General features: G+C 38.1%; 1 protein-coding gene across 4 annotated transcripts in view; it reads right to left on the bottom strand.

Annotated features, from left to right (window-relative positions):
- Positions 1-15,950, bottom strand: part of AFF2 (AF4/FMR2 family member 2) — a 497,371-nt gene that overhangs the window by 338,104 nt on the left and 143,317 nt on the right. For 2 of the 4 annotated variants that reach the window (XM_032256130.1, XM_032256127.1), the window contains exon 2: positions 9,426-9,558. In XM_032256130.1, the coding sequence (XP_032112021.1) occupies positions 9,426-9,558 (133 nt within the window). The remainder of the gene's footprint in view (positions 1-9,425; positions 9,559-15,950) is intronic. The other 2 variants (XM_032256129.1, XM_032256131.1) reach the window with 1 other exon arrangement.

The following is a 15,950-nucleotide window of genomic DNA, read 5'->3' as shown; positions in this document are numbered from 1 at the left end:
CTAAGTTTAGAAAAGGCATGGAATTAAACAGCATCTAATTGAGCTATCTTATGACTAAAGTGAATCTGATTTCTTCTAATCATAGAACTGTATGAATTACTAGTGTCTGCCTATATATTCTGGAATGACTGTGCTTACATATTGATGATTCATATTCATTTACTTTGAAATGGTGCAATTGTTCATCAACAGTGACTCAAGCCCTTCTGTGTCTTTTCAATGATTACAGAAAATTTATTTAAGTGTTTAAACTGTCATTTAAGTAAACCAAAACAAAGTTATCTTTTCAAAGTGATGTTAGCCTAATACATGACAGTTACAGAGGCAACCAAATCATTTTATGGACAATAAGTATACCAGCTACACCACCCCCTGTAGTATTAGTCCTATTAAAATGGTTGTGATTGCTTTTAAAATAATTGTGTTCCTGCATGGGGTTTTGTAATACAGAAAGCAAAGTTATCATGACTTAAAAACAGTGGTTAGCTGTATACTTGGAAATAACTGATGAAAGCTCAGTTGTTCATCCCCAAAAGTGGCTTTCTTTATTCTCATTATATTCCAAAGGGGTAATCAAAACAACCTGCTGAATTCCAAAAGCCAAAGGACTTTTTTTATACCTAGGCTGCACTATCCTGGCCCAAGATGTTGCAATGATAAAAGGTTACCAGTATTCAAGGAGCCATCTGCCAACCGGGCCACTAGATGGGAAAGATACCACCCTATGTGACCTTCAAGTCCCCTTCAAGTAAGCCATGGGCACACTTTCCATGCACAGGAGGGAGTGACCATCTAACCATTGATACACTCTTTGCTGAAGATAGTTGTTTAACATCTAAGATTTTTTGCATTACTTTAACATAGCCCAGTCTCCTGGTGTACACAGGGAGTATACCTATCTAGGTCTAGCATCTCAGTCTAAACTTAGGGTGTATGGCTGTGTGTTTTCCTCTGTATGTGAAGATGGGAGGATATGCAGATGGATAGAGGGCGAAGTGCCAGAAATGGGTGAAATCTCCTGGGGAAAGAAAATGTAGCATGAGAAGATGGAGACTGGCAGAGAACCTTGGGAAACATCAACCTTTAAGAGACTAAGAGAAAAGGAGCCAGCAAACGATACCAAGAAGAAACAATCAGAGAGAGACAGAATCAAATTGGGAACCTTGGCCTCATTATTACCACCATCTCAATATACCATAAAAAGTATCTAACTCATACTGTGTGTGTGAAACCATGTGAGACACTTCCAAAGAAATGAGGGCACCAGGAGACATATAAATTTCAAAGATTAAGGAAAAGTATGCTAAACATATGATAAGGGAGCTCTGTCAGGGACAGGGATTTTTAGAAATCAAATAACTATGTCGACTTTAGTTTGCTTATCCTCCAATCATATATTGCATCATATGCAACCTTGGTACTGAAGTAGTGAGTAAACAATTAACATTCCATATAATCCTCAGCTGAATAATCACTCTGTCTTCAGAAGCACGTCTGAAAGCCATGTTTAATAGTCATAGATGGGTAGAAGTCACTTTTATTTCCTAGAAGTCTCTGGGTTTGTCATTTTTAATGGCAGGAATTACTTTTTAGCACAGACAAGAACAAACTCTTTGTATATAGTGGTCTCCTTCAACTGAGTTGCACAATGAACCACATGGACAGCAGCCAAAACCAGGCTCTCTGTTCAATCTCTAAATTTAAAACAAGCAAAAAAAAAAAAAATTCATTGTGCTGAGGGTCTAACAAGAATCTGAAGCAAGCTTTAAACATTTGCAGGCTGTTTTGGCCTGTTAAACAGATTACCTCTTGGGTCAGATGTTTGCCTCATGAACAGGGATACCTGGTCATATTCAAGGATCTGACCCAACAAGGGAAACAGCACCATTTCACTTCCCATTGGAAATGCTTTCATTTCATTATATGGCTTTCACAGAAACAGAGCTCTGCAAAATCAGAACTTTGTCCCTAGGTGTCAGGGAGACCACTGTAACACTTCCATGCCCTGAGAAGTCATTCTAGTCTCCTTAGGGAAACATAAACAGGACCCAAGAACGTCAAAGCTCATTTGCTTACAAGCAAGCTAGTCAAATTCTTGTTCTTGTTTCAGCAGTAAATAAAAGAGGTTCATCTTATCCTCAGTAGGGAGAACCTTGCCTACTTGGTAATGTCTCTTCATTTACATTTACTTATAATGATCTGGCTTACTGAAGCAAGCTTAGATATATTTTTCCATATCTAGGTTTTAAAAATATGCTTGAAATGAAGAGAACTTCTAAACTGGCCAATGTCTAAAACTGTGTCTATGTGAATAAAATTAGAGGAAAATTGAAATTTCTCTCAATAAGTCTAGAAAATCAACCTTTGCTACATAGTTTATACTGTATTTATGATATCTTTTCTTGAATAAAACTATGAGATCTTAAAGGTCAGAGACCACATTTTACTTATTTTTATATACCCAAGATGTAGCACCATGTCTTGTGCTTATCAAATACTCAATAAATTTTTACAGAATTTAACAGGATAAATTAAAATTCATACCCTGTGTATATCAAAATAAAGAATTTTCAATAGCTGGAGCCAAAGGTACATAAATAGAAGGTAAAAATCAGGCTAACTTGGTTACTATGATTGAACATTAAATTGAACTTTGAGTTTCCAGGTAGCTAAGGCAAAAAGGAAAAGCTCGTAGATTACAGAATTATCTTGGATGGAAAGAAGCATATCCTAATTCATTAAATGAGACACATGGTTGTATGATAATAAAATGTGAAAAGGAAGTCCTCTCATTGATATGGTTACAAGAACATTTGAGCAATAAAACAATATTTGGGGCCTCATTTTCCAAGATGATACAAAGATGTCTTCATGTGACTTTTTCTTATGATGACTAACTAAGTGAAAGCATGTCTGAATGTGGATTTAGAGGTCTAGACTAATACAATCCAGGAGTGCAGGTTTCTTGCACACTAATGACACAGGAGTGAAGCTGTGATAACCTGCAGAAATAGAGGGATGTCATCTCCCTTAGACTAGCTTCGTCATAGAGCAATTGTCTCGGAAGGACTTGTGACAGAAAATGTATAGCACACAATTCAAGACTGAGTTCACTGATGATGCTTTCTGAGTTGCTGATTGAAGGAAGATCCATATGCTTTGCATAACAGATGTTCTGTGGCTACGAGTAAGAATTATCGTAGTGGTTCTTAAGACAGACACTGGTAAATTTGAGACCCACCTGAGGCAGGGTTATGCACAGAGGACGCACGGACACAGAGCCTCAAGAAGTTCACCATTTGACAACTGGCACACAATTAGCAGTCCAGTCCAGGTTGTCAGAGTAAGCACTCCACCTTCCCACCATTGGAGGTGGGTAACTGTCAACCAGTTTTTAAATTTCTCAAGATGGAGATATGAGAACCACTGGATAGAAAACCCAATGGGGCCTGAAATACATTTATACACACCTACACAATGTACTCTCATTATACACCATAGCAACTTCAGATTCATACTAAATGTTCTTTTTCACTCTCCAGAGTCTTAGTAATCCTATTAAGAAGCAAAATAGTCTTGGTAATCTTGATTGAACATTGTAAACATGAAAAAAATAAAATTCAGCCATTTCAATCAATTATATGCTTCTTTCAATTTGGCCAATTCTTTACTTCCCAGTCTAGATAATTGGTTGATTCTTTAAAGGTAACTTCTGCAGTGATTATTTTCTAAGTAATCACAATTTCTCTATCATCAAGAAATGCATTTTCCAAGTATTTTCAAGCATAAATTACATGTCTGGTTTGTGGCTTATGATTAACAGCATTCCTTCATTTAAGCTTTTTTTGCCTCTCATTACTGCAAGAAATGCAAACTTCCCTCAGTTTGCTTCTAATGCTATCTACAAATAAGTAGTATAATGTCATTGCATGCATGACTAATGTGCTAGGAGGCTATTGTGCCATAGCATTTCTTTTTAATAAAAGTAGCAAAATAATTTATGTTTTGAAGCTCATTTTTTTCTTTTATTTTATTGTGGCTAACATTTGATTTAGTAATTTGTTTTTTTCTAATTCTAGTATTTTTGCAGCTAATCTCTCTAAGCTCTAAGTTCCTATTTGTTTTTTTATCCTAATTCTAACCATGATAATAACTGAATTTATATAGCTTTGAAATTTATATTGCTTTGAAATTTACAGATTTCAAAGCAAGGTTTCCCAGATTATTTCATTTTGATCCTTAAAATAACCATGTGAGTCAGCAGAGTAGCTCTGGCCTCCACCTGGCCTCTACCTCTATGTGCTCCAATACAAATGACCTTGGGTAAGCCACTTAATAATTATCTCTGCACGTCAGTTTCCTCATTCTCATTGGGCTATGAAGAGTCATAAAATGTTACTATTCTTATTAATTACTATGTTTCACTTCAGAAAAGAAAAGGAAAACCTATGGATCAGAGAAAGGGAGTTTCTTTTCCACCATCTCTCAGCAGGTAAGCTTATCACATCTTCTGATTTCCTGTCAGAGGATTAATAACTTCCTGTTACAGATGCAGAATCATACAGAACTGGATGCAAGGTCTAAATTTGCCATGTATAAGGACATAAAAATGCAAAGAGCCATCTCACTTCTCTGAGTTAAAATTCCTCATGGAAAACATGGGAAAATTACATACTCCAGTTGTTTTAAGGGCTAAAATGAACACATGCATAAAACCCTAGCACAATGCCTAGCACACATCAAGCTGGCATCCACTTGGTACATGCCAGTTCCTCACCAAACTTACTGCATTAACCTAGAAAAGTCAAATGGCTTCATATTTTTCAGGCACATTTGAAGACATCCTTCTCAACAGCATAACACAAACTCCAGTTTAAAAATCATATGCTACAAAAGCAGACCAGAGAGAAGTTTCCTATCACCAACCAAATCTAGGGGTGGTCAGCATTCTCTCCATTCTGACAGTGGTAGAGGCAAAGCAAAGAAGGGAAAGAAATCAGCCAGGAACATGAGAGGTCACCATTTATCTCTCTGCCAAAAAAGAATAATAGGTCCTAAAGATCAGTGTTCATACTGGCTAATTTATGAACGACTGACGCTTTTGGACAGGTGACTGGACCTTGTTTTAGGCTTCAGGATAGCAAGAACGTTCCTGAAAGTTTTGATCCACCATCAGGAATTTTTATTCTAAATTTGATAAGCACTCCCACTACCACCTTAGGGAAGAGCTGTGGTATGTCTTCATTTCTACCAGTGGACCACAAGCCAGCTCTAGGACTCCCATGACCACTGGCGTATCCAGATACTACAAGGGTATCCAGCCCAATCTTGGTCTGGGGAGCCTTATGGAGGTGCAACATCAGTTCTACTTTTCTCTTACTCCTCAGTGCTCTCTCAGAGAACCCTTAATGTGGATGTAGCACAAGATGACAACCAATCATCAAAGCAAGGGTGAAAGAAAAATAATTATTAAGTCAGCAAGCACAAGTATTATTCTTTTCCTTCACAGTTTTGACTTAAGAACAAAGGTTTTGGTCAGGCGCGGTGGCTCACACTTGTAATTCCAGCACTTTGGGAGGCCAAGGTGAGCAGATCATCTGAGGCCAGGAGTTCAAGACCAGCCTGGCCAACATGTTGAGAACCCGCCTCCACTAAAAATACAAAAAGTAGCCAGGTGTGGTGGTGCATACCTGTAATACCAGCTACTTGGGAGGCTGAGGCAGGAGAATCACTTGAACCTGGGAGGCGGAGGCAGCAGTGAGTCGAGATCACACCACTGCACTCCAGCCTGGGCGACACAGTGAGACTCTGTCTCAAAAAAAAAAAAAAAAAAAAAAAAAAAAAGAGGCTGCACTGCAGTGAGTTGAGATCGCACTACTGCACTCCAGCCTGGGCAACAGAGCAAGACTCCATCTCAGAAAAATAAAAAATAACAAAGGTTTTTCCCCATCAGGAAGCACAAAGGTAACAAGCTACTAATCACACAATATGCCCTGCCCAACACTATACTAAATATTCCCATCTATGTCTCTACCTGATGTATCCTCATAATATCAAGATAGATGACTTTTGAAAACTTCTGAAAATGTTGGCCAGGCATGGTGGCTCACGCCTATAATCTCAACACTTTGGGAGGCTGAGGCGGGCGGATCACAAGGTCAGGAGTTCTAGACCAGCTTAGCCAAGATGGTGAAAACCTGTCTCTACTAAAAATACAAAAATTAGCCAGGTGTGGTGGTCGGCGCTTGTTAATCCCAGCTGCTAGGAAGGCTGAGGCAGACAACTGCTTGAACCCAGAAGCCAGAGGTTGCAGTGAACTGAGATCACGCCACTGCACTCCAGCCTGGGTGACAGAGCGAGACTCCATTTCAAAAAAAAAAAAAAAAAAAAAGAAAAAAAAGAAAGAAAACTTCTGAAAATGTTAGTAACAGATTTTTTTTCCAACTGCCTACTCAAAAATACACTGCTAACATCTAAAAAAAAAAAAAAATGATTCCATATAACAGGTCTTGTGAAAAGATGGCATTTCCCTTAAAAGTACAAGACCATCAATTCATCATGACTTAAAATTATGAAGGGAGAATAAATCAGGAGTTCTTCACCTCATTATAGTGTCGAGGATAGTATGGATATTGGATTTTAAGAATAAATCTTTTGAGTAAAGCTCATTTTTCTAACCCATCCAATGATAACATGTAAAACTTATCTCCTTGTTCCTTCTTCACCTTGAGAAAGGACAAGACACTTACCATCCTTTGACCTCTCCTCCATCTTTTGGAGAAAATGCAAGAAGCCCTGACTTTTTTCACTTCCCTAATTTTCCTTCCCCTCTCCTGCCTTGTTCTCATTCTAATGTTCTGTATCTACCTTCCACCCATACCTCATGATTCCTCAACTGCTCTCCATCTTGTATTATTTTTAATCTTCACTGGCCCTTGCTCCACTTAGCTTCACCCTTCTCTTCTGTATCTTCCACCTCCTCTTTCTCCATTGAAGTTATTTGCTCTCCATCAATCTCTGAACATGTTCACGTTTATCTCATTTTTCTAAAAAGCTTCCCTTTATATAATTCCTCTCTTTACTTTCTAACTTATCTTTCTTTTTTCCTCTATGCAAAACATTTCTGCAAGATCATATCTACATCGACTGTCTCACTTTCTTTACTTAACCACTTCCCATCTATTCTCCAATTGACCATTGCCATCAACAAATAAAACCACTCTCACTAAGGTCATCACGTACTCCTTAACTGCCAAATCCAAACAGCCACTTTAAAGTTCTTACCTTTCCTAACCTCTCTGAGGCACAGCAAATCAATCCTCCATAAAATCCTTTGTTCCCTAGGTTTCTATTAAATATTTCTTTTCTAGTTCTCTTCCTACCACACTGATCATTCCTTTGAAGTTTCCTTTCCTGGCCTCTGCTTTCACCAACACTTTTACCCCTTAAATAGTGCTGCTCCCAAGAATTATTTGTACTTCCTCTTAACTCCATAATCTCTTCAGTGATGGTAGTCATTCTCACAGCTTCTACTGACACCTACAAGACAGTAACAGCTAAATTTCTCTCTTGATCACTCCCAGGAGTTTCAGACCCATATATTCAACACTACTGGATAGCTCTCCCCTGATACTACCTAGCATCTCAAAGCCATCATGCTCAAAACTAAATTAATTATTTTTTTCTCTACAAGCACCAACCCTGTTCTCCTCTTGAACAACTTGTTCATGACATTACCATCCTCTGAAATAAAAAAATTGGGAACAATTAATTCTTATTCCATGCTCCCCACATGCAATTAGATACCCAATTCCATCATTTCAACTTCCTTACTCTACCTTAAGTCATTCCTGACATAAGCTCCCTTCATCAATTACAGTAGCTTCTTTACCTTCCCTTAGTTTTCCCTCCCTCCAACAAACTCTCCACATTGCCCAACATTATCATTCTAAACTGTTCATTTGTTCTGGCCATACCCTGACTTAAATACTTGTAATGATTGTTTTTTTCCATCATGTAAAAATTTATGTTCATACTCCTCAGAACGACTTTGAATACAAAGTCTTCACTGATCATTCCCTTGCTATCTCTCTGTCACCATGGAGGCATGCCATAGCACTGTTCCAAATGATCTCTGCAACTTGACTAGAACTCCTTGAAAACAGAGACTATGCTATTTCTCTTTGTACACAAGTCTAAGGCAGTGACTAGCACACAGTTGGCCTTCACAAATGTTTGTTTAACTAATTATATGTCTAAATGTATACCTCCAAAGTAGTATAAAAATTAACCTATTGATATGGCAACACTGCTTTTTTGTGGATCATACTATTACTGACAGATTGAAAACCAGAAGCGTAGGTGACCTAAGGTTCTTCAGCAGGTTTACCAAACTTGAAAGTTCCTGCAATGTTTCAACCAAGAGTTGCTTACTTGCTCTAAAGAAGGCAATGAGACCCTTGTCTCACCAGTCACCAATCCAAACAGCTTACTCTCCACCCCAAAGTATTATTTGGGCCTATGTTGTCTTCCTTAAGAACTCCCCTTTTCCAGAAGTCACTGTCCCTTAAAGGATGCTCTTCCAAAATCACAACTCTTGAAAATTTTCTCCATTTTTGTATTTCTTACATCATTTTTGTTTTATTACAGAAAATTACACTGCTACTACATTTCAATAAAAACGAACCAGCTGCCAGCAATTCAATAAGGTTCTTCCATCATAATCTCTTTTCAGTCGCCTCTCATCTCTACCCCAAATAGAAAGTTAAGAAGCAGTCATTGTAAAATCAATACTTGTAGACACAGCAGTTTGGTGATTATTGGAGCTACACACTAGCCAGAATACCACTAGAAATTCAACCTAGCTATACCACCCCCCTCTGGTTGAGACAATCTTCTAACCCATGATTATTAACCACCAGGAGAAATGATTGGCTTTTTCCTTTATTCTAGAACAGTGATTTTCAAAGAGCACTCAAACCAGTGAACAGCTGCTATCAACCTAAAATGGCAAAGAAAAACAGTGGCCTTGCGATGGATGATACTGATTGGGAAAAGAAATAGACATCTCCATTGACATTCTGATGAAGTCTTCAGGAGCTGCCTACTGGCAATCACAGCAGTAGAAAGTGTCAAGGGGGCATTCCTTGCTGTAGGAAGTGTTGGGGCAGAGAGGGGCTCATTTGAAACAGGAAGTCTCACAAGCCTCTCTTCAATCATTCTGTGCTCCCCAAAGAAAATGAAATTTGTTTCTGAAGACTTCATCAGAAACTTGCAGTTGCCTCAAATACAGTGTATATACATATTTCACTTGTAAAATATATTCCCCTGGAAATGAGTTGGGTACTTTAAACATAAATTAAATGTTGATTAGTGAGTTCAAAAATGTAATAAGCAACCATTTTCCAGAAAAAAAAAGTACATACATATTCAGCTACCTTGTATGGCTCTCCAAAAAGATCGAAGCCTGAAGAAAATAGATCGTCTTCTTGCTGGACTTCTTGATTCCTCCGCTCCCATTCCCTTTTCTTAAGTGCACTACGGTCTTGTTCATAGTGGCTGATATGAAAAGGAAAAGACAAAAAGAGAAAAAGATTAATCATGCAAGTCATTTACATTTCCCCTTATTGTCAATAAGAAGAAAAAAATTCAAGTCAACTTGCTGCCCAAGTTGACACTGCATAGAGAGCAGATAATGCTTTTCATTATACCTGAGTTTAAGATGCTGATCATTCTTCAGAATAAAGAAGAAAACAGACACTTGCTTATTTGAAATTATATTCACAACAAGCAAGTAAAGCAAAATTTTCTTCCCTTATCCTTGTTTGATTACTATAAGCAATTACATGCTCCCCAAAAGTCAGTCCACAGTGCAGAAAGGTATTGAATTAAAGTTGCATTGTGTTGCCAACTACCTAGAGCTCAGAATCCACAGAGTCACCAAGTCCTAAGGGAAAGGAATTATCAAAGTATGGAGGTACAGATAAACTGGAATTCTGTCCTGAGCCCATAGCCAAAGTGAGCCCGTTTGAATGAACTCACAGGGGAATTTAAGTACATTTTCAGAAGTCCACACACACAAAAAATCACCTACACTTCTTTTTGCTTGGTTGTTGTGGTGTTGGTCTTCTCATAATTTTCTTCAAAGGTGAATGGAAGCCTTTTTGAGAAAGTCTTCACAAAAAAAGGGGATCTGACTTGAATTAACAAATGACTAACTGTGGATGAAAAAAAGGTGTCAAAAGCCTTTAATGACCTTAATGCACAAATGTTTTATAATGCCTGTGACTCTCATCACATTTCAGGCTTTCCCATTGGGGGATCAAACGCTTCTAAACAACATTTAAGATATATTCTGGGCCTTTCGGATTTACGGAATGGAATGCTTCTTTACTAAGGAAACAGTTATTTTCTTCATCATGCAAGAGTGCAAATTAAACCATAACCTGTAAGTCTCGTAATGAATGAATTTTATTCATTGGGCTTTTTTCATGCTTTTGGTGTTAACCTTACCCACAGTACATATATACTGGGCAAATTTAAATTACATAAATGTCCATGAAATGCCTAGCAGATCTTGGATAAATGTTGGTTTCCTTCCCCATGTTAATATTCCCATGTTAAGACTTAATTAGATAATTGTCATGCAAATGAACATAATAGCTAAAGGAATTACAAGAGATCTACTGATATAAAAGTACAGCTGATAGGCTTTGACTATATCCCAAATCTTAATATCTGTCATTGGTAGGCTAGTTTGCTCAGAGTATCATAAATTTAATTTACAAAGTAAGAACCTAGAACATAAACTATCTGCACAGCTTAACTAGATGTTGATAAACATGGAGTGTACACAATCCCACTATACTTAATCTTCCACCTTTCTTCCCAGAAATCCTTGAACAGTCAAATTCAAAGTGACTTTGATAACTTCGTCTCCTAGATAAAGAGCACCCATTTCTCCATTTAAAAACAGTGACAACATTTATAGAATGCTTAAATGCACATTATACTTTCATAATAAAAACAATGTCAGATACATTAAAGTTCACTGGGCCATTCATGACTATATTCAACAAATGTTATCACTGTCTGAGCAAAGCAAAGAAAACCTTCAGAGTTCTACCCAAAGCCCGGGCCCCACACCTAGTCCTTGCCTGGTCAAGGAAGATGCCATGTCCAAATACTGGAAACCAGCCTATCATTTGTAGTCTCAGATGCCCTCTACATGTATCAGGTTTTCTAGTATCAGCTTTCATATCCATTCACAAGTTGAACTCAGAACCCCAAACAATTGCTGTGTGTCTCAATGTCTTCACATTGGAGATTGACATGGACACAATCAGGCACAGTAACATCTTCAGTCCGGTAAGTGGGGAGCTTGTGACTGTACCTCAACAGCATAAATTGGCTGTGTGTAGTCCAATCTCATCAATGTATCCAAATGTAAGAAAGATTGGGTGTTAGGGTGGGAGTAGAGTAACAAGTTAAAGCCATATTCAGTGAGGGCGGGGTTGTTGCAAAGGAGAAGGACACTTAATTTCTTTGCTTTCCACAGCGGATTATTATCTACACACAAACAAAAACCAAAGTCTTTTCTTTCTGAGTAATGCGAGCAAAATGTCAGTTTTCTAGCTATCTGTTCATTTTGTGCACCTGACAGCTCAGAATGACAGGCCCATACATCACATTTAATTCTCCCGTGAAGAGAACTGAAGTGCTTTGGTCTCTTGGCTTTGCAAACTACCTTCTTTCTCCTCCGAGGGAAAGATATAATTAAAACTCTGAAGGAAAAAAAAAAATAAAGGAGAAGGAGAAGAAAAGGAAACGTGCTTCAACTTGCATGACAACCTTTCAAACGACCAGCAGTAAGGGCACTTTCGGTGCTTTAGCTCCAGCTTTGATTTGTTAGGAGGCTCTTGGCTGCATTTTGCATCAGTTCATTAGCTACCAAATTCCAGACACAAATTTGAATAGCAGACTGAGTATGCACACGGGTGTTATCTGTTGCAAGCAAAACTGCCTGCTGCATTTTTTAACACATCCAACAAAGAACAGTTAATTCTCATATCTCTGGCAAGAGTGAATTTAATCTCCACAGAGCTCCACTGCTCTTGGAAGGCAACCAAATATCTCCAACTTTTTCCTTTCTTGCTCAGCATGGCGTTGTATTGAAGGCTTCACGCAGCGAGGTCTAATGAGTAATGAACTACATGGTGATGAGGCTTTCAGTTTATAACGTCACTGATTTCTGACTGAAACCAACATTACTAATTTGAAGCACCAGCTAATTAAAACCACAGCTATGTATTTAGCCTCTTGTTATACCTACTGCAGTTTATAATTATGAGGACCTCTTTATCTACTCAATTAAATTTCATATGATTCAGGCAGGTTTCATTTGAACCTGTGAGCTCTGCAGAGGCTGCAGGAAAGCATATGTCTGTCACCTGATAATTCGCTATATCGTATATACCCAGGCCTGCTTTCCAAAGGAAAAAGAGCTCCCTCCATAGTCCACACAGAAATGCTCAAGCCAAAAACCTGAATTAATCATCATATCGTTGGTATGAACAATTCAAGTTTATTCTCCGTGATGAAGACAGGACAAACTAAACTGATCCTATCAATCAGCATGAAAACCCATGTTCATATTGAGAAGTTAAGCCAAAAAGCTCAACTCAGGGATTCACCACTCTTAGCAAGTTAAGATGTTTTTCCAACCTTTTTTCTCCTGGATATGATAAAATTGGTTACATTATGATAATACAAAAACTGACTACTCAAAACCAAATTTACTACGAATTATCCAAAGGCCTTTGGTTTCTCTCTCTCCAGGTTACCTTTTTGTTTTTTGAATCCCTGTTTCATTGATATCCACACTAGCTTACTGGAAAAGGTCAGAAAGAAGAACAAATTACAATTAAACTACATTGTCAATCATTCTGGTATAAGGCATGATGGTGAGAAGCTTCTCTCTATCACAAAAAAAAATTTTTTTTTTTTTTTGAGACAGAGTTTTCCCTCTTGCTGCCCAGGCTGGAGTGCAATGGCACAATCAGCTCCCGGGTTCAAGTGATTCTTGTGCCTCAGCCTTCCAAGTAGCTGAGATTATAGCAACCAGTCACCACTCCTGGCTAATTTTTTATTTTATTTTATTTTTATTTTTAGTAAAGGTGGGGTTCCACCATGTTGGCCAGGCTGGTCTCAAACTCCTGACCTCAGGTGATCCACCTGTCTCGGCCTCCCAAAATGCTGGGATTACAGGCGTGAGCCACAGCTCCTGGCCTGGAACCTTTATATTAGCTATGATTTCACCCACCTGTATGCTTCCCTGGCCTCCACAAACAAATGAACTGCCCTCATGTACAAAAGAGGAAACTAAGGCCCTCCTAAAATGAAGAGAGGGAGCTTTCTCAAGCCGTCATAAAGCTAGTGGCAAAGGAAGGTCTGAATCTGTTTCTTCCGTCTTTAAATTCAAGTAATATCTTCTCCTTCTCTCAGACACTTGAACCTTATCTTTTATGTAGATAACTCTCATTTTCCTCACTAAAAGCCTCAGGTACATTGGTGGGACAATAAAACACAGGGTACATGTAGATTCCCTGAGATCTAGAAAGTTCAATTATGCCATATTCATTAGTGCACAGTGGTAGTCCACACAGGCTGACAATGCAGGCTAGTCTTTTAGAACAGAGACTGTTTAAAACAGGAATAGAGTTGAGCAATCATCTAGTTGCAGTGCCCTCATTTTACAGATGAGGAAATAGAACTAAGGAAAGGTAATGGGCCTCACAGCAGGTTTGTTGGAGAACTAGGAGGCTGGAACTCAGGCTTTCACATTCCCATGCTATATGGTTTGTCCCTTCTGCCTCCTGTGTTTCCATCACACTCCAGAATGAAGATGAGCCTCACATGCACTCCATTGGTCACCTGTTCTTAGGACGGCACTTTATTAGAAATTGCCAGTAGCGAAATACTTGAGGAATTTAATTTGGATTTGAGTATAGACAAATCATTAGTTTCCTTATATCAAAATGTACAGACCCTAAAGGGACTGTAAACATGAACTGCCTCTGTGGGGAAGAGGCTGAGGGAGGGGAGGATAAACCAGTGTCAGTCCATTTGGTTCATACATTTCATGAAGTCTAATACTCATTGTTTACCTAATTTGGTTATTTTACAAAGCTACTTGGGGAAACTTTTTAAAAAATTGATATTTTAAAATGACAAATTTGTTTTAAAATACTGCTACTATATGATTTACTGTGGCAATGGTGTACATGAAGGTAAAAAATTCAGCCTCACTTGTTTTCCAGTCCAAGTGCACTAAACACCTTGATTTGGCTAATGTCTTTGCAAAAGCATAAAAACACATATTTAATCCACCCAAAGGACAAACATAAGCTATCACTCACTTCCGTGGTTCTTCTGAATGAATCCCGGCCTTCTATAACATGTGTAATATTTATCCATATTACATGTTCCAGAGTTTCAGGTGGTACTTTTTCTATACCTAGTTGTATTTTGAATTTGACACTGATCTAATCTCTATGTAACTTCTTTTTGTTAAGAAAAGAAAATCTCTGCTATCCAATATCTTCAAACTCAAACTTAACTTCAGTAAAGTGCTAAATCAAAACTATAAAAACAGCTTAAACGGGCCATCAATATTTTACACATATAGAGTAATAACACAACAACCTTGGATCTGGAGGTGTGCAAAAGAATAGGAGGTGACTGGCCTTAGAAAAGAATTTCCAAAATCAGTAGAATCTCCTCGGCCATATTTAATGGCAAGACTCATAAGGAGCTCTGCATACAACCATTCTCTCCAACAAAAGGGCTATCTCCCCGCAAACACTGTCTCTCACGAAAAATAATCAAGAAGAGAATGAAAAGATGAGAAACACATATGTTTTTAGCTCTAGACAGCTGCCCATCTGATCATTCCAATGTGTTTTTGATTTTCCTTTATATCTGTGTTTTTTGGCAGAAACAGGCTTAATATTTCAATGTAGGAGCACCCTGGGACTACCTCATCCCCTCCATTTCTGAAAATGGAAGCAAAGATTCAGCCCATCTGCAAAGCCTGTCTAATCATCCTCCAATTAAGTCAGGCAGACTCTCCAAGAGCCATCCCTCCTACCTTGTTTCTGTATTCTCTGCTTTGCTTCTTTCTAGTCCTCTCTTTTTATTAATAACAGCTTGATTCAGATATAACTAATATAGCATACAATTTCACCGATTTAAAGTGTACAATTCAGTGGTTTTTGGCATATTCACAGAGTCTTGAAATCATCACCATGATACAATGTTACAATATTTTCATCAACTCAAAAGGAGGCTCTGTACACTTTTAGGTACCATCCAGCCCAGCCCTAAGCAACCGCTAATCTACTTTGTCTCTGAATGAATTTGCCAATTCTAGATACTTCATATACATGGAATCATGCAACGTGTGGTCTTTTGTACATGGCCTCTTTCACTGGGCATTAAGAGGGCTTAATCTTGTTTTTTTCTAATGATTTAACCAGGATTCTCTGTTTCCAGTTAGACTTTTCCCTTCTTAAGATTAGAGGCTTTTACGTCACTGCATCCTCCAAGTGAACACAAATAACCTTTCTATACATAAATAAGCAATGGCCAATGCAAATGTCATGAGGAAAACATATTTGCTTTTTGAAAAAAAATAGTGTGTGGCTTAGGCTTTGGGCAAAATTATTTTGACTGGCCTACCAAAAACTCAAGAAGACATTGTCATCTAACAAATACCAAATACTCAAGCTGCAAAGATAATTTAATACACTTAGAAATGGTAAAAACCTAGTAAAAATCTAACCTGACGCCAATTGAAAAAACAGATTCTGTTGTTCCCAGGTAGAAAGCTTAAAGGAATTTTACAGTGTGTTCATGAAAAATGGCAACGAGATTCAGATGATCTGGGATAG

This window comes from Sapajus apella, unplaced genomic scaffold, assembly GCF_009761245.1.
Source record: "Sapajus apella isolate SASKATOON/1434 unplaced genomic scaffold, GSC_monkey_1.0 scaffold93, whole genome shotgun sequence".
NCBI classification, from domain to species: Eukaryota; Metazoa; Chordata; class Mammalia; order Primates; family Cebidae; genus Sapajus; species Sapajus apella.
The sequence above is the reverse complement of the archived record's forward strand: the minus strand, read 5'-3'. Positions and strand labels throughout refer to the sequence as shown.